Source organism: Mustela nivalis, assembly GCF_964662115.1.
Source record: "Mustela nivalis genome assembly, chromosome: 10".
In the NCBI taxonomy this organism is placed as follows: Eukaryota; Metazoa; Chordata; class Mammalia; order Carnivora; family Mustelidae; genus Mustela; species Mustela nivalis.
In genome coordinates, this window is record NC_139029.1 from 17,919,649 (window position 1) to 17,937,203 (window position 17,555).

The following is a 17,555-nucleotide window of genomic DNA, read 5'->3' on the forward strand; positions in this document are numbered from 1 at the left end:
CAAGAATTCTTGAGTGAAGGCTCAATGCTCGAGCTCAGGCCAGGACAAAGAGTAGGTGTTCCCCAAGCCAACTCGGAAAAAGAAGGTATCCCAGGCCTAGGGACCCATGTCAGCAGCCCCCCTACAGAGCACCACCGCACAGAGAGCAGCGGAGTGGAGGCAGAGGCTGCCAAGGCCTGGACCACAGGCACCTGCCCACGGTGCCCCGGGGACTTTGAATGTGATTGAAGCCTTGATAAAGGGCAGGAACATCATCAGATCTGACCATCTTCTATCGATTCACCTCTAGTAAGAACATTCTGTCAAGTGCCAGGAATAGTTCCTAAAAATATATCTTTAGTCCTTCCAGAGGCTCCAGGAAACCTTTGCCTGGAAACACACATCCTCTGGATGCAACTTGATGTGATCAGAAAATAGCCATCATGGGAAGAGTCAAGAAAAATATTATTACTGGAGGGAAAAAAGCCCCGCCCCAGACCTGACAGAGGGCAGAGGTCCTAATCCCTGAAAGGATTTCATGCGGCCGGAAGACCTTGCCATACAAGACAGTGTGGTTTTACACAGTGCCCTTTGGGGTAGTGGGGATATCGCTTTAATCAATCCAGAAACCCACATGACAGAACATTCCAGTTGCTTCTCCTGCATAACAAATCACTCCAAAACTCAGTGGCTTTAAACAATTATTTTATTATGCTCAGAGACTCGGTGGGTCGGGAATTCAGAAAGGGCACAAGAGGGACAGCTTATCGCTTTACCACCCTCAGCTGGAAAGGCCTGAAGGGGAACCTGACGGCTGGAGCCATCTGGAAGCTTTTCAATTCCCATGTGTGGAACTGACGCTGGCTGTCGGCGGGGAGCTCAGAAGGGGCTGTGGTCAGAAAACATACACGTGGCCTCTCCATGTGTTCTCTCCTTATGGGCTACCTTTGTGCTTCCTCCCCGTATGGTGGCTGGTTCCAAGCGCCAGCGTTCCGAAAGACAGGAAGTGAAAACTGCCCTTTGCTTAAGGTCTGGATCTAGAAACTAGCACATCATCCCTTCTGGTTTATTCTGGCATATTCTGGTGTATACTCCTGCCCTTTATCAATAAATAAACCTGTAGTCACAAAGGCCCACCCAGGTTCACAGAGAGGAGCGGTGGCAGAGTCCCTCTCCTGGGGTGGGGTGCACTGTGGCAGCCCTGTTTGGGAAATAAGACCTGCCCCAAAGCCACACTGGTTTCTTTGGAAGCTGAGAAAGAAAACAGTTGTGTTGTTTCTTTACAGATTAAGAGCAGTCTCTGAGGATTATGTCATCAAATTAAACGCAGCCGTTAGAGTATGGCTCTGGGGATGCTCCAGTAATAGGCTATGCTCTGGGTGATTTTTTTTTTTCCTTCTGAATGTTCTTCCTGCAGTTTATGTTGTCCAGCCTGACCCGTTTCTCTTTGCTAGTGTAGCGTCCCGTAAAAACCTCACCGCCATTAATACGGCAGAGTCGGGACAGGGGGTACAAACCTCAGTCTAGCAGGGCAGGGCTCCTGCCCAGGCAGCCCCAGGGGGAGGAGGTGACAGGAGCGGGGTGGGAGTGGGGGGGCAGTCCCTCGTGGAAACAGAGCCACACACGACGAACAGCTTCCCACAGGATGATGGTACACACCCACTTAGCCACCCTGGCTGACCTGGCCTCAGCCTGGTGGCAGGGCCTCCCCTGATTGCTGGCTCCAGCCCCTGGAATAGGCAGTTTGCCTGCCCTGGGCGTGGTCCCCACAGATGCCTGCATGGTGGGCTTGGTCTGTTCAAACCACCACGTTTACCTTTAACACTTCTGGGTGCCAGACTGTAGCCAGGAACTGAGAAATGGGACTGAGCCACAGCCCCGCTCCGGACCCTCCCCACCCAGGGTGAGGGGCCCTTTACTTGCAAATGCTGCGAAGTATTCTAGGCAGTGGAGGACAGCAGTGAACAAAATAGGGCTCTCCCCTCCAGAGGCCTGTGCTCTCTTAGGAGAAGACAGTAACAAGGACCCAGATCCACATGTAACGTCCCTGGGATGAAGGTGCTGAGGAGAATGAGGAGGTGAGGGAGATGCGACGGGGGTGCTGTTGTGGCAGAGTGACGGGAACTGCCAAGGCCTGACACAGAGCAGGCTCGGAGGCCTCCAGGAGCAGCAGGCAGCAAGGGCAGAGCAAGAGAAGTGGGAGAGGGAGAGGGAGGTGAGGCCAAGAGGAAGCCAGGGCCAGATCCCAGGGCCTCCGAGTCTGATGGGAGCCATGGAAGGATTTTGAGAAGGGGAGCAGCATGCTGGGACCGGCATTTTCAACAGGTCCTTCTGGCTGCCGTGTTGAGGACAGACAGATGGAGGTGTGGAGGGTGTGCAGAGAAAGGGGAGAAGCCCAGGGGCCAGCGAGGCATCTCTTGGAATAAACCCAGGAGAGAAGAAGGTGGCTGGACCAAGGTGGGAGCACAGAGGAGGTGAGAAGTGCGTGGAGTCTGGAAATCTTGTGATGAGAGTCACCAGGATTCGCCGTGGGTTGGGACGAGGGGAAGAGGAGTGCGGAGTGGAGTCAAGGGCTGGGGCTCAGCTCCTGGAAGGAGGGGCTTGGCCTTGATCACTGTGGTCGAGGAACAGATGTGGAGGAGCAGGAGGTCTATGACCTCCCGGTGGTGATAGGACTGGGGACTACTGGTTAGGGGAAGCTGGGGCTTGAGGCCAGGTCCTGGCTGGGAGTGGACATCCGGGAGTCCCCAGCATGCCGGGTGGTACTGAGTCCTTAAAAGAATGAGGGTGGGCAGAGAAGAGAAAAGGCCCAACCACGGACCCCGTCCGTAGAGGTCTGGAGAAGAGGAGGGACCCACAGAGGGCACTGGGCAGGCCCAGTCACAGGGTTAGAAGGAAAGGCAAGAGGAAGAGTGTTGTCCTGAGAGCCAAGGTCAGCTCTGAACAGGCCCAGCACCGGGGAGAGTATGTGCACCTGTCAGGGACGGACCAGCCTGCTCCCAGCCTTTCCTCCGCCCAGTTTCTTTTTTTCTTTTTAAAGATTTTATTTATTTGACAGAGAGAGATAGAGACACACAGTGAAAAAGGGAACACAAGCAGTGGGAGAGGGAGAGGTGAGAAGCAGGCTTCCCAGCGAGCAGGGAGCCCAATGCGGGGCTCGATCCCAGGACCCTGTGATGATGACCTGAGCCGAAAGCAGACACTCAAATGACTGAGCCACCCAGGCATCACTCTCTGCCCACTTTCACTAGGAGCTGTTGCTGGAGCCTGGAGACAAGTCTGACGCAGACCAGAGCCCTGCTCTTCCGGACGGACAGATCGACAGTTCCTCTGTGATGTGAGGACAGGGAGGCAGCCCTTGTTCTGGAGATGGGGTGCACAGAATAGGGGCCCACAGTGAGGGCTTGGAAGGGCTGGTGAAGATTTCTCAGGAGAGGAGGGTCGGGGAGGGCACCAGGTAGGCTCTAGGTTGCCCAGGAGAAGGTGGGGGGGGCAGTTGCTAGCAGTCTGCAAAGAGTCACAGAAGGCAGGGCTATAAAGTGGCCCACTTGAGCTGGGGGCTCTGGCCTTTGGGGCTGCTTGGAGATAAGGTGCTGAAGAGGGGCAGAGAGGCAGTGGGGACCCTTGAGCTCAAGGAGCTCGTGGTTAGTTAGAAGGTGAGCAAGGCCACAGTGCTGGCGGGGCAGGCGTGGCGCGCACATGATAGGGAGCTCCCTCAGCAGGAGGGGGTTAGCTGGGTGGAATCAGGGAACGCTGCCAGGGGGAGGTGGGCCTTTGAGGACACACGGGCTTTGAGTATGCCCAGCTGCACAGAACAGCTGCCTTGGCGAAGGAGAGCACGCGTGCAAAGGTGTGGAGGCTGGAGGGTGTGGCTCATGTCCAGGAAGCACAGCTGGATGGGAGCTGAGATCAGCCAGGCCCTTTAGCATCAGCCCCAGAAGCCTCACGCCTCCCTGCCTTATCGCACAGGTACTCGGAAGCTGTTGCAGCTGCTGAGCTGAGGAGGGAGTTGGATGTGGTGTTAGGGTGCAGGGGTCCTGGAGGTAGGAAGACCTTTTGAGAGGCCAGGTGCAGAACCAGATCGGGGTGTTACTGGCTTCCTCGGCAGACACAGGTGGGACCCAGGCGACACTTTTCCTTTCATTTGGGCCAAAGGTTTTGCAAGCAGCCGTCATGCCACACGGCCCTTAGGCCCAGGAGGCACCAGTGATGCAAGAGCACCCCAAGGCCTGGGTGACCCCCGAAGACTTTGTGGAGGGGCTGCTCAGGGCCAGTGTGGGGGAAGAAGGGCCACGCGATTGGGGGAATAAGCTCACACGTACCCAGCCCGGCACCAGCTCCTTTCTGTCCACCCCCCCCCCCCCATTTAGGGCTCCCTGCGGCCTTAGGAAGTAGGTCCCACTGTCATCCCCATTTTGAAGACGAAGCAACGTGAGACTCAGAAAGTTACGGTGACTTGCCTTGGCGCACAGCTGGTATGTGATGGAACCAGAATTTGAACCCACAGCTTCCTGAAAGGGCCAGTGTTTCAAGAGAAGCTACAGGACACCAGGAATAAGAACAATGAACTGATTGACTGAGCGCTTATTCTGTGCCAGGCATGAACAGGTGTCTGTATCAGAAAGGCCGGCACCCGTGTGCGGCATTTATCCCAGCTCAGGAACCTGCAGTGGCTCCCCAGTATCTAACATGGTGGTCTTCTCTCACTTGACAGATGAGAACTTTGACAGTCAGAGCAGGTGTGTTGCTGGCCCAAGCTGGGGTTTGAACCCAGGGTTGTTTTCTTTTAACCCACCTCCTGCCTGGCAGGCAGGGGCCAGGGGCTGGGGCAATCCTTTGTGCACAGCAGGGGTTCAGAGCTGGAGGTGGGAGAGTGAGCCAACCTGAACCTGCCTCAGGGCCGAGCCTAGTGGAGCTTCCAAGCCAGCTGCCTGACTTTTGTCCCCTTTTGGCTCTGTGCATAGAAACCCTGTGCCTGTTCACTGAATAGGGGTGTGTGTTCTCCCCCCCGGGGAGCCGACCCAGGCCGGCTGCAGGTATGAATAGAGTTGAATTTAGGACTGGGCCTTCTTTCTTGCCCAGCCTGGCCGCTGGGTAACCTCTGGCCTGGGATGAAAGGCTTTCCAATAAGTGCCTCGCTGGCCCGCAGCCCAGCTACATGTAGGTGTGGGCCGGGGTGAGAGATCATCAGAGGGAAGAGGCAGGAACCTGAGAGCAGAGTGGAACCCTGCCAGTAAATCCCTCAGTGATCTGCCTTCTCAGCCGCTGGCCCCGGACCACTTGGGAAGAAGAACGGGTCACCAGGAGCCCTGGCTGCCTTCCTTCCCCAGCCTAGGCCCTCGGGCCTTCGGGCTCAGGCTCAGCCCATGGAAGGAGGGCCCATGGGGTGAAAACACCAGGCAGCACAGGGCAGGATTTAGAAATCAGATACTCTGGGCCATGCCATCCTTGGCCTTGGGCTTCTCTTCAATCCTTCTCAGGTCACAGCAGCCTCCTGCCCCTTTGGGGGCTGGGGCACAATTAGCAATCAGATCTGACTGTTTTCACAGGGAAACAAGAGAGCTTGGGTTCTTCTCCTTTGGTCTAATCCCAGGCATGTCCCAACCCCCTCTGGGGATCCTCTGTGAAATTTAGGGACAGGGCAGTGGGGCCTTCAAAAATCCCTAAAAAATCAGGTGTGAGGCCCTGTGGTATAAGCTTCAGAGCCAAGAGGATGGACGCCAGGCGGGCACTCTGTGGCCGGGCGCATCTCAGCATCCATGGTATGTCAGTGTTCCCAGGCCTCACACCTCTACCTCACCGTAAAAGCGTTCCTGTGTTTGATCTTTGGCACCCGCAGGGGAAGCAGCCAGCACAGACCAGGGAAGATCGACTTTGTTTGGCTTTGGATGTTTTCCTACCAATCCTTAGTGTCGGAGGATGTTCTGGAAATTCACTTCTACCCCAATACTGAAACCGCCCTGGGATGCCTGACTCTGGATTGGGAAGACCCTGCTTCCGGAAGTGGATTCTGAAACCTCCAGGCTTATCCTTCTCCCAGGGTCTCCTGATCTCCCTCCCATCCTTTTCCAGGCCGTGCCCTTTATGAGACCTTGCCTGGCCCAGAGAGGTGGGGGTTTGAGTTTCAGGAGTCTCTGCCTGCAAAGTCAACACAAGCAAGCAGTTAGGGAAGTGCTAATTAAGGAGATACGATGCTAACTCTGAATGCGGGTGTGCTTGCAAAGCCCGGGCTCAGGCTTCAGACTCTAGAGGGGCTCAGCGCCCTGGGGAAAGATGGAGCCTGTGGTTCTCACTGCTTTTGAGCCTCTGCAAGGAGGACACCGAAGGAACAGTCAGACCTCTTAAGCTGCATGCTGGTCTCTAAAGGAAATTACTCCTAACTGTAGTTTTAAGGAGTTGATGGGAAGCAGCTACCTCTTCCAGGAAGCCCTCCGGATGGCCCCAGGCATCTCTCCTTCTCCCTCCTTTTCCTCCTTCACAATACTCTGCAGTCAAGCTCTGGTTGTGCCACATGGGGAGGTCTTCCTTTTCACTCTCCTGCCCAGTCCGTGGTGTGGAAAGCTATGATATTTTGCACCATTATCTCAGCCTTTACTCCCAGGACAAGAGTCTAAGGCCCAGTGGCTGGGGCCAGGTCTCACAGCTTGTGCTTTTTGTACTCCCTGTCCTAGAGCGGCCACAGAATCTTTGCTTTGTGCATTTGTTTGGTTTCTTTGCCCAAACTGTTTTTTTCTCAAATGGAAATACATTTCTGATTGTAAAAATAATCCATGAGCTGAAGAAATAAAAGAGCACCTGTAATCCCAGCACTTGGAGGTAACCATTGAATCACATGCTGCCAGACTTAGTTCTGTGCGAGCTCACCACATTCAGCATACAACAAAGAAATTATACTGGGCTTTTCTTCTTCTTCTTTTTTTTTTTTTTTACAACCTACATTTAAAAAAAAATATTTTATTTATTTATTTGGCAGAGAGAGACACAGTGAGAGAGGGAACACAAGCAGGGGGAAGGTCAGAGGGAGAAGCAGGCCCCCTGCCAAGCTGGCAGCCTGGATGCGGGACTTGATCCCAGGACCCCAGGATCATGACCTAAGCCAAAGGCAGCCACTTAACGACTGAACCACCCAGGCGCTCCTGCAACCTACATTTTTTAACTTAACAGATCCCATGGATATTTCCCCAGTAAACGCGGGTCTGCCTCACCTGCAGGAATGGCTGCATCATGTCCTATTTTATGTTTGAGCCACAATTTATATAACTAATCCCCTATTATTGGATTTGGAGCTTTTCCCCAACTCTTCCCATTGTATATAGTACTGCAGTAAATAACTCCCTGGATAAATATTTGTGAACATCTTTTTATTTATTTATTTTTTTTTGGTCTTAGAATAAAATAAAGAATGGCATTGAAAAGTCAGAGGACTGGCTTGTTTGTTAAGATCCTGTAAACCCAATGCCAGTTCACCGTCTCCCCCATGTCACAGAAAAGTGGTGGGCGCCTGGCCGGTACTGATGGTTGACTTGTGGACAGATACTTGTAGATGAAGGTCTGGGGAGCGGTTTGGCCTGTGAACTTGGTGTCCCAGCCTGCTGCCCATGGTCCACTGCCCAGAAAGCACGCTGGGGTGGGCGGAAGGGGGCACACTTGCTCCTGGACCCCTGCTTCGAAGACTGGTGGAGTCTCTCTGGGTCATGCCTGGGCCAGCCTTGGCCTTGGAGCCTGCCCAGGCACTTAGAGGGGGCCGGGGAATGGGGGCTTGTGTGGCTGGGGATGAAAAGGGTAGGAACGAGCCTGAGTCATGCCTTCGATCTCTGTGCCTACAGGAGGCCTCAGTGGGGCAACCATCATTGACTCCCTTGACACCCTCTACCTCATGGAGCTGCAGGAGGAGTTCCAGGAGGCCAAGGCCTGGGTAGAAGAGAACTTCCACCTGAATGTGGTGAGTCAGAGACCTTTGGGGTGTTAGAGCCAAAAGGCACCTGGAAAGTCAGGGGCCAGCTCCATCCTATCACTTCGGAGACCCAGAAACCCTGGCCCCAAGCTGCCCAGCAGAGCAGTGCTGGAAGTGGGGCTCTGTGCACTGTCTGCTTTGTCCTCTCCTAAGACCAGCCTCAAGGTGGGGCACACCTCTAGCGCTGGCCAGCCCATGCGTATTTACCAGCCTGTTCTCCTCTGGGAGGGAAGATAGCCAACAACCCCTCCCTCCCTTGCCCGGGGTGCCAGGTCCCCAGGAAGTCCCTTCTAGGGCTGAATCTGTCGCACAGAACAGCAGCAAATGGGGGAAGTGACTCTGGAGGGGAGAAGTGGCTCATCTGCTCAGAGCGGCTCTAACCTGGAGCCCCGCCCCATCCTCTGCTGCCCTCTAGAGGTAGGTGAGAGGATGGGGAGCCATCGGGATGACCGTGACAATGACAATGATTCACAGGCTTGTTGTGAGGTTAACTACAGTGGAGGGTTAATTACACTGTCAAGTCTGACATGGAGGTAGGGTGGTGTCCTCCTCCTCCTCATTATTACCATCATTTTGAGGCATGTGATGCCTCTGCTAGTCTGTGTGAGGAAGCTTAGAATCCTCCCATTTCCTACCATTCTAAATGGGAGAAAGGCCGAGGCGGGAGAAGGAAGGGGAATCTTCCTGGGCGCACGTGGCCCCTGGTGGATGGGGGAGAGAGAATGGGCATCCGGCAGCTACCTAGGGTGCCAGCTGCTGGCAGGTCCAGGGAGCCAGGAGACATTTCCAGCAGGCTGGTGCAGGTTAGGGAGGGCTCTCAGAAAAAGGCAAGATGGGGTCACATCCCTTCTCTGAGCCTTGACTTTCTCATCTGGAAAACGGAAGCGATGCTGAAAGAGAGAATGGCTTCGCGGTGCTCTTTCAATGGAAAGCTCTCCCCCATGAAGGGATGGTCACTGTGTGTGGTCAGCAGTAAGACTGTGATGTGGGGAGCACTGGGCACAGGGGAGGTCATAGCGGGTACCTCTGGGAAGCCACACAGGGCATCAGGTGGGCGTCCTCCCGTACCCCTCAGAGCAACCTGCCTTAGGATGAATGAACCCTGAGCAGAGAAAAGTGACATCTCTTGCCTGACAGCCCAAAGCCAAGTCAGAGGCTGAGGTGGGATTTTAACCTAGAGCTGGTCCTTGGCATGATGCCCCAACATCCCTGATTGGCAGCCCAGACCCAAGAAAGAAAACACGGATTAAGCCAAGTGTGGACATGCCCTCGGGCTGCAGATCAGAGGCTGAGAAGTCTGCTTACCAGCAGGTGTCTGCCTGGCACTCTAGCCTCTCAGCCTCAGCTTGGCCCTGTCTGCCCCAGAACCTCCTCAGAGAACCTTCCCCTGGCCCTGCTAAGGTAGGACAGTCCCTCAGGAAGGGGGTGGCTGGGTTAAAGAACTTGCCTCCCTTCAGGCTAGGCGTTAGCCAGCAGCTCCCACCACCCTCTCGAGCCTCTTGGAGAGCCGCCAGGGCTAACTTTGCTCTGGCGGCCTCGGGCGAAGGCTAGGGAAGGAAGCCAAACCCAGCATTTATTCGTAATGCTGTCCACGTGCTGTAGTGGCCTGCCCTGTGGGTGCTGATCCCTCTCAACTTCTCTGAAAACCACCTCCCAGCACAGCCTCAACTGTCAGGTGAGGCCTCGGAGCCCAGCACAACGGTGGCCAAGCCAGCGGTGTCGGGGGCTGGGGCCAGAGTGGCCTGTCTCAAGGGCCTGGCTGTCCTCTGGAGCCCAGCAGGCATCTCACAAGTGCTCCCCGCCCCTTCTCTCTCCCACTGCCTTGCAGAGTGGAGAAGCATCCCTGTTTGAGGTGAACATCCGGTATATCGGAGGCCTCCTCTCCGCCTTCTACCTGACGGGAGAAGAGGTAAGTTGACCTTGGAGGCCCCTCGACCATTCAGGTGTGAGAAGACTTCGGAGAACATCTGATCTCGCTCCCTCATTTCCCCAGTGAGGAAACAGGAGTTCAAGGGGATTTGCCTGGGGCCACCTGGGGCCACCCAACCTCCACGGGGCCACCTGCTGGCCCTTCCTTCTCTTCTATCTGATGCTTCTGTTCTGCTGCCCAGGTGAGCCCCACTGGCTCCCACAGTTGATAGTAAATTCTCTAAAGACGATGACTAGTCTCTTGACACCAACCACGCAGCTCCTCGCACAGCCCCCAACAGGCTCTGGGCTCAGCCAGGGCTTGTAGAGCTGCTGGACTGGTTTTTGCAGGTGTTGGTTTTCAGGATGGAGGAAGCCAAGACCGTTGTTTCATGATTTCCACCTGTGGCCGCCTCTTGTCCCCCCCACCGCCACCCCTCTGCTCCTCTCCTGAGCCAGCCACCAGCCAGACACCACTTCAGGTCTCCAGTGGCAACGGGACATGGGCAGCCACTGCTGGTCACATGCCCTGAGTGCAAGGCCTCAGGCCCCAGGCAAGCTGCCTTGGCTTTAGCCGAAGGGCTGAGAAGTGTGGGGAGAAGGCAGAGCCCTGGGCACAGAGTCAGAAAACCTGGGTCTTATCCCCACACCATACCTGCTGTGATCTTGAGCAAGTCCTCTTCCACCCCTGGGCCTCGCTTCCTTCTCCATCTTGGGGATTCAGCTCACAGAAACCTTGCAAAATGGGACAGGAGAGATAAGGTTTGACCCCGAGCTGACCAGCTCCAAAGCCCGTATTCTCCAGGATGCAAGAGAATTTTGGGAAAACCACAGAGCTCTGTAGAAATGGGAGGCTCTTCTTCCCCTTGTCACCTCCCATGAAAACGCAGCCCAAGTATCTGCACATGAAGTTGGCCAAGTCCCCAGGACCTGGGTCATCCACTGTTGTGCTCCCTCCTCGTTACCCAGAGGGCCGCGCTGCTCAGCACAATCCCTGCCTGGGGCTGGATACCTGGACTTTAGCCCTTTCCCTTCCCTGCACTTCTCCCTGCTCTGTCCACCCCGAGATTAACATCATCCCCACTCCCTGTGGCCGGGGGACGCAGAAAAATCCCCACTATGCCCCAGTGCTGTTGGCTGCAGAGGTCATTTCTGCAGCTAGGGGTTCAGAAGCATCAGGTGCCTGCTCTCCCTCCCCAGCTGCTTTAGGCCTCCCCCACGGGCCTCATCTCCTCGGCAGAGATTACCACTTGGACCAATTCATCCCCAAGTAATTGTAGTTGGGAGCCTTTGGCTTTGAGCCAAACGAAGCCTGAATTTCATTTGAAAACCCAAGAACAGGAAAGTGACATGGAGCAGAGAAAGGCACCGTGTTCTTCTAGGTACTTGCCCAGCCTCTCTGCCACTCATGACTCTGGGAGGTGGCCACAGGATGTGGGGACCGGGCTCACAGGGGTCAGTCTGGGAGCCAATGATTTGCAGGGGGGACTGGAGTCCCTCAGTTCTGATGCTCGACCCTCCCCCTCCCTCCTCTTAGAGTATCTGTGATTCTGAGAACTTGTTTGAGGCCTTGGTTAGTGATATAATCTGGCTGGGTCTGAGGACAGAGGAGGGGTGGTCCCCTGGGGTGGTCCTTGGCTTCATGCAGGATAGAAGTGGAATGTGAGCCAAGAGGAAGTGAGAACTGAGTTTATTGAAGACACAGAGAGAGGGAGGGTACAGACGGAGCATCTGGGAGACTCAGAAAGGAAAAAGAGAATGAGTCTCTTCTTTGCTTAGGATCTGTGGTTTTTGAGGATTGTGGTCTGATGTCCATGCCCTCTCAGCATCTAGGAACTGGTCAGAGCAAGGACGGGGTCTAGGTGCCCTCCATAAGTCACTTATTCCTCGGCGCCTGGGGGTCTTGACATTGAGATGTCTGGTGTCAGTGTCTAGGATATGCACAAGGCAGCCTTGCCTGGTCATTCTTGCCCAGGCAGTCCTTGGATGGTATCTCCTGCACTGGAAGATTCCAAAGAAATCATTCGCTCCTTGATCCTTACAAGGATGAAGCAGGTATAAGGCGGGCGTGCAGGTGCTCGCATGGGTCAAGGCAGGTAAGGGAACGTAAAAAGCAGTCCTTTGTGGGGTCACTTCGGTTCCCCCGTGTCACTAGAAGGGTCATCAGTCTGACTGTCTGGGATGCAGAATGGATGCTGGGTGTGGACAGGAGGACAGGAGAGTGATTTAGCACTAGGCCACAAAGTCCCACTTGGCTCAGAACCCCTGAGCAGGCAGCACGTCCTCCAGCCACGCCCTGCTGGTCCCTCTGTCCGTAGCACCTACACATGGCAGAGACCATACCCGATGTGTCCCGTCGCACTGGCCCCCAAACACCCCATAGGGTGGGGGTCTTTGCCTACTTGCAGATGTGGGAACCAAGACTTAGAAGGAACTCGCTTAGGTCGCGTTCCCCGAGGGCCGAGGTGAGTTGGTACCTGACCCAGTAGCCTTTCTGCCACAGGCCTGGGTTACAGCCCCCATACAGCCTGGCCCGGTGTCCCCACTTGCCACCATATCTCTGTCCTCCATCTCACACACAGTGGGTGCCTGTGGCTGAGACTTTCCATTCTTCAGATTTCCCATGAGTATTTGTGGAATGGTGCCTGAGACCCCAGATCCCCCCTGGGCTGAGGCCTGTCTTTGCAGCAGGGGGAGCCTAAAGGAGTCACTTCCCCTGCTTGGTAGGCCAGCCCTACGGGACGCCCCTGAGAATGGCAAGCATGGTGACAGTCACACGAGGTGACGTTTGCCCAGCTCTCTACAGTTCATGCAGCCCATTCCCTTATGTACCTTCTCTCACTTGATTTCTAGAAGAACACCGGGAAGCATCTCTCACTTGATTTCTAGAAGAACACCGTTCCATTGTGCACAGGAGGGTCAGAGACCCTGAGGTCACACAGCTGCCAAGTCGGAAGATCTGAACCTGGGCCCAGCCCAGAGAACTTTCATTCTGCAGAATATACTTCTTGCTAGTTTCTCTCACCTCTGGGCCCCTGACTGTGGCTTACCGTGTCTGCCTGCAGCCGCATCTCTCTGTGTGGGAAAGGCAGGCAGCTCGTGTCACTTCCCAGCTCCACAACCTTGAGCAGATTGCTTCCCTGAGTCTCGGTTGTGTCATCCTCAGAGTGGTCAACACCCTGCCCACAAGGCTACTGGGGACTGAAGGTCATGTAGAGAAGATGCCTGGCATAGTGATACATTGTGATTTATAATAAGTAATGTGTTTTTGGTCTTCATCCCATTTCTGGCAGAGCTCCTAAAACCCTTGGAATTTCCTAAGCACTGAGAGCAATCCTTGTATCTTTTGTTATGTAAATTGGGTGACTCTTGGACCCCACCTGAGGATAGAGGCTCACTGCCAGGAAAATGAACCAGAAGGTGAGAGGGTAGTTATATTCAGTCCCCTGCCCTGACTTCCAAGGGACAGGAGAGAGCCAGGAGGTTGAATCAGGAGCCAACTGGCAGTGGCCTAATTAGCCATGCCCATGTCATGAAACCTTCATAAAACCCCAAAAAGGAACTGGGCCATGGAGCTTCCAGGGTGGCTGAGCACCAGGAGATTTGGGGAAAGCTCCAGTCCTGGAGAAAGCATGGAGGCTCTGTGCCCTCTCCCCAGACCTTGCACTAAGCATCTCTTCCATCGGGCTATACCTGGGCTACATCCTTTTATAATAAACCAGTAAGTGAACATGTTTCCTGAGTTCTTTGAAGCACTCTAGCAAATTAATCAAACCCACAGAGGGGTTGTTGAGAACCTCTGACTTAGAGACGGTGTGCAGAAGCACAGGTAACAGGCTAGACTTAGGACTGGTGTCTGGAGGGGCGGAGGGAGAGGTGCGGCAGTGTGGTAGGCCTCCGTCCTCAAGCTGTGGGAACTGCAGGAAGATAGTGTCAGAACTGAGTTGAATTGTAGGGTACCCAGCTGGTGTCTGGCAAATTGCTTGCTGGTATAGGGAAACACCCCCCCCCACACACACACACACACACGGAGTGGAATCGGGTTCAGAATCTGTTCCACACCTACTCACTTCCAAGAGAGTAAGTAAACTCATGTTCTTCTTTTCCTGGTGGTACCCCTCTGGTCCACGCACACTCACTCAGCATCCTTCCTGGTGGGGTTGAGACCCTGCAGTGCCCGCCAGCGACAGGCTTTCCAAAGGTGGAGACGTGAAAATTCCTAAGAGCGTAGAGAAGACACCGCTTGCAGTCCTCGCGGCAGCCGGCAGCCGGTCAGCTGCCCGGAGTGGGCTCAGGTGCAAGTCGGTTCCTCTGCACCGCACTGCGCAGCCTCCCGGGGGCCAAGTGACACTATCAGGAGCCTCAGATGAGAGCCCTTTGTTGTTGCTAAACCGGAGGCTTCTGGGCCAAGGCTTTGGAATCTGGGTTCTAGAGAAACTCCCGCCGGGACTCTGATGTGGGTGGCCCCTGTGCCCACTCCTGGGACCCACTGTCTGGTGCGGGACCCTGTCCTCTTCTCCCGCCCAGCCCTGCAGGCCCCTGGGGCACTTCTTCCCTTCCCACCTCTGGCCTCCCAGGCTAGAGGCACAGCTGCCCTCAGAGGCCCCGCTGCCTCGTCCCAGCTAGCCCTGCAGACTCCCCACCTCAGGCCCTCCGCAGCTGCCTGAGCCATTCAGGGGCCCATACTGGGGCCCGGGGACCCAAGAAGACTTGGTTTTGCCGCCGCGGGAGGTCGGTAGACTGGATCGGCCTCGAGCTCGGAAGCGAAAGGAAACGTGTTGTTCCACCCAGAGCAGTTGCTAAGGAACTTACATCTCACGTTATAAAAAATAAATAATATTTACTGTAGGCTTGCTTTTATTATTAAAAATAGCACAGAAAGAGAGATAAGCCAAAGGAAGAAAATTCCTCCATGAGCCTACCCTGTACCCCTAGGCGAGCATCGTTAATATTTTGGTGTATTTCCCTGCCAGCCTTTCCTCACGCATCCGTGTGCATGTAATTTTTACTAAAGTTGAACTACATTATTTCAAATTTTACTTTTCTTTTCATAAGCTATAAACCCTTTCTTTGTTACGAAGTAATAGTCTATATCATTCCAGTGGCTGCCTGGTCTTCTGTTGCATGGATAAGTCCTAATTTAACCACTTCTATATTGTTTGATGTTTAGAATATCGTCATTTTTCCACGATTATATTTGTGTTTATTTTTATTTATATTTTATTTATTTATTTATTTATATTTACATTTATATTTCTATTTTCCACGTCATATTTCCACGATTGTATTATAAACAATGCTGGAATAAATAGCCCTTAAATTCAACCTTTACAACATCCTTGATTACTTGTTTCCTTAGAATAGATGCCTAAGAGGAAAACTAAGGCATCAGAAGGTCACAGGTGCTTTTGAATTAGAAGAACAATGTGAGGGGGTCAGAGCCTCCAGCAGGGCCCTGGGGCCTGGGGCCTCCTTACTGCTCCTTGGCCCCCATGTCAGTAGTTTAACTGTTCACCTTCTCTGCTCCTTCCCGTCTGTAAAATGGGAACGATGGGAAGATTCACAGTGTCAAGGGGGAAAGGCCCTTTCCCTGGTTTTGCACACGGGGTGGCAACACTTTGCTGAGAAGCTCCCAGTGGTGGCACGGTGAGGCAGGGCTGGAACCTGAGCCTCCCACCCACCCCCCAGCCCGCAACTCCTGGGCCCCTCTGCCCACAGGAGCCCGCCCACCCAGACCCATTCACGATGCTGCTTCCTTTACAGGTGTTCCGAGTGAAGGCCATCAAGCTGGGAGAGAAGCTTCTGCCGGCTTTCAACACCCCCACGGGTATCCCAAAAGGTGTTGTGAACTTCAAAAGGTAGGCCATCTTCTGGTTTCCTGCTTGTGGCTTTGGGTGCATCTATGTGGAAACTGAGGCACGGAGAGGACAGGACCCACCGTGGGAATCATAACGAGTCAGCGGCACAGCAGAGACTAGCTTTAGCTGAGAGCTCTCCAGGGCTGATGCTTGTCACCAAACCTGGGGCTTAGGATTCATAAGGCCTGATGGTGGGGAGGGGGCAGCTGGTCTGTGATTGTGCCCTAACACTGCCTTGACTCACAGCCCTACAGGTGTGCCCAGCTAGGGTCAGGAGCCAGTAGGCACATCACAGGCTCCCGCCACAAGAAGGTACTCCAAACTGCTTGGGGGTCTCAAGACCCTGAGCAGAGGGACCCCTGGGCTAGATTTCAGGAACCCAGTGTCAGAACCCAGAAGCTTGGACTCCAAGGAAGAAATGCCCTTGTCAGGTCACATAAGCCAGTAGCTAGCCATTCCTGGGCACAATCTGGACTTCCAAATCCATTTTTAATAATACTTACTGGAATTACCTCCTCTTTAAAAATAGTAAGTTTTCATTGCTGAATATATGGATTATACCACAGAGAAGACTCCTGAATGGTTCCATTAATGAAAGAAGCCACCAGTAATGCTTCTTTCTACTGACCTGGTTTTAAAACATTGATTCTTATTGGCTGCTTCCATGATTTTCCTTCCTGATCTATTGCTTAATCCAGTGTGTGAACTAAAGACTTTCTGGGTAGCCACTAAGTCACAGAATGTCAGAGTGGAAGGGACTGGGGGCTGTGCAATGAGAGAAGGGTAGAGCCGGGTCTGGAGCTGGGTCCAGCCCCAATGCCTGGGGGTGCTTACCTGCCCCCCATGAGGCTGCCCTTCCCTCTCACAGGAATGAAAGTGTGTTTATATCCACCCATTGTCCAGATGTGGTGACTAAGACCCAGAGAGGGGAAGGGGTGGGGTCAGAGTCAAGAGAACTAATGGCCAACCAGCTTAATGATGGATGAATCTTTATGAGCACGAGTCTTGCTCCTGAGGACCCCCAGTGCCCCATTGTCTTGCCTTTCCTCACTCTCTTCTTCCACTGGTCGCCTTCCTCTCACAGCTTCCCTGGCTGCCAAAGGCCAGCTGCCCTGCCATCTGGGCCACGAAAACCAGAAGCCTTTCCTGGACTCCAGACAATTTATCTGCCTCCTTATGGCCTCAGCATGTGCCTATTCATGTTCCCTGCTGGCCTGGAAGCTTCCTGAGGGCAGGATCCTTGTCTAAGTCTTTGCTCCTTCCTTCAGCAAATATCCGTGTTCGGGCCTGTGTGCAGGATAAGAGATCAGCCATGCGGCTGGGCCGGCCGCTTACTGAGCAAGTTCGCGTGCCCAGCATTGTGCTAAGGGTTTCTGGATGTTGCCTCACCAAGTACTCCTCACAGCAACCCTTTGAGAGGAGATATTTATAGTACCCCCGTTATTCAAACAGAGTCTCAGAGAGGTCGACTAACTTGCCCAAAGTCTTATAGCTACTAGGTAACTGGGGATATGATTTAAGCCCGTTTGGTCAGAGATTGACAGCTCTGCTCTTAGGGCCGTCCCTGGGACAGGAGCCCTGCCACCCCTGTGCCTCAAGAGCAGACTCCCCGGGAGATGTTGCAGAAGGCACCCAGGAGCTCCCCGGGGCCGTTCTGGAGGCTCTCCCGCAGCTCTAAGTCAGGGGGGAAGGTTGTAGTATTTCCATCTCACCAGACTTCCCCCATTCCATCTCCTGAAGTGATGTCTTCCTTCTGGACTCTCCATCCACCGGCAGCGCCCCCCAGTGGCCTGGAAGGGAAGTAGAGGCCCTGGGCTCTGGTCAAGCGCCTCAGTGCCTCTGCCTCTGCTTCCTTG

At 54.2% G+C, this 17,555-nt stretch overlaps 1 protein-coding gene across 1 annotated transcript in view; it reads left to right on the top strand.

Moving 5' to 3' along the window:
- MAN1C1 (mannosidase alpha class 1C member 1) overlaps positions 1–17,555 on the top strand; it is a gene marked incomplete at its 5' end in the record, with an annotated part of 136,445 nt that overhangs the window by 95,276 nt on the left and 23,614 nt on the right. The window contains 3 exons of the mRNA XM_082684700.1: positions 7,806–7,921; positions 9,762–9,842; positions 15,605–15,699. Coding sequence (XP_082540826.1) covers positions 7,806–7,921; positions 9,762–9,842; positions 15,605–15,699 — 292 coding nt within the window. The remainder of the gene's footprint in view (positions 1–7,805; positions 7,922–9,761; positions 9,843–15,604; positions 15,700–17,555) is intronic.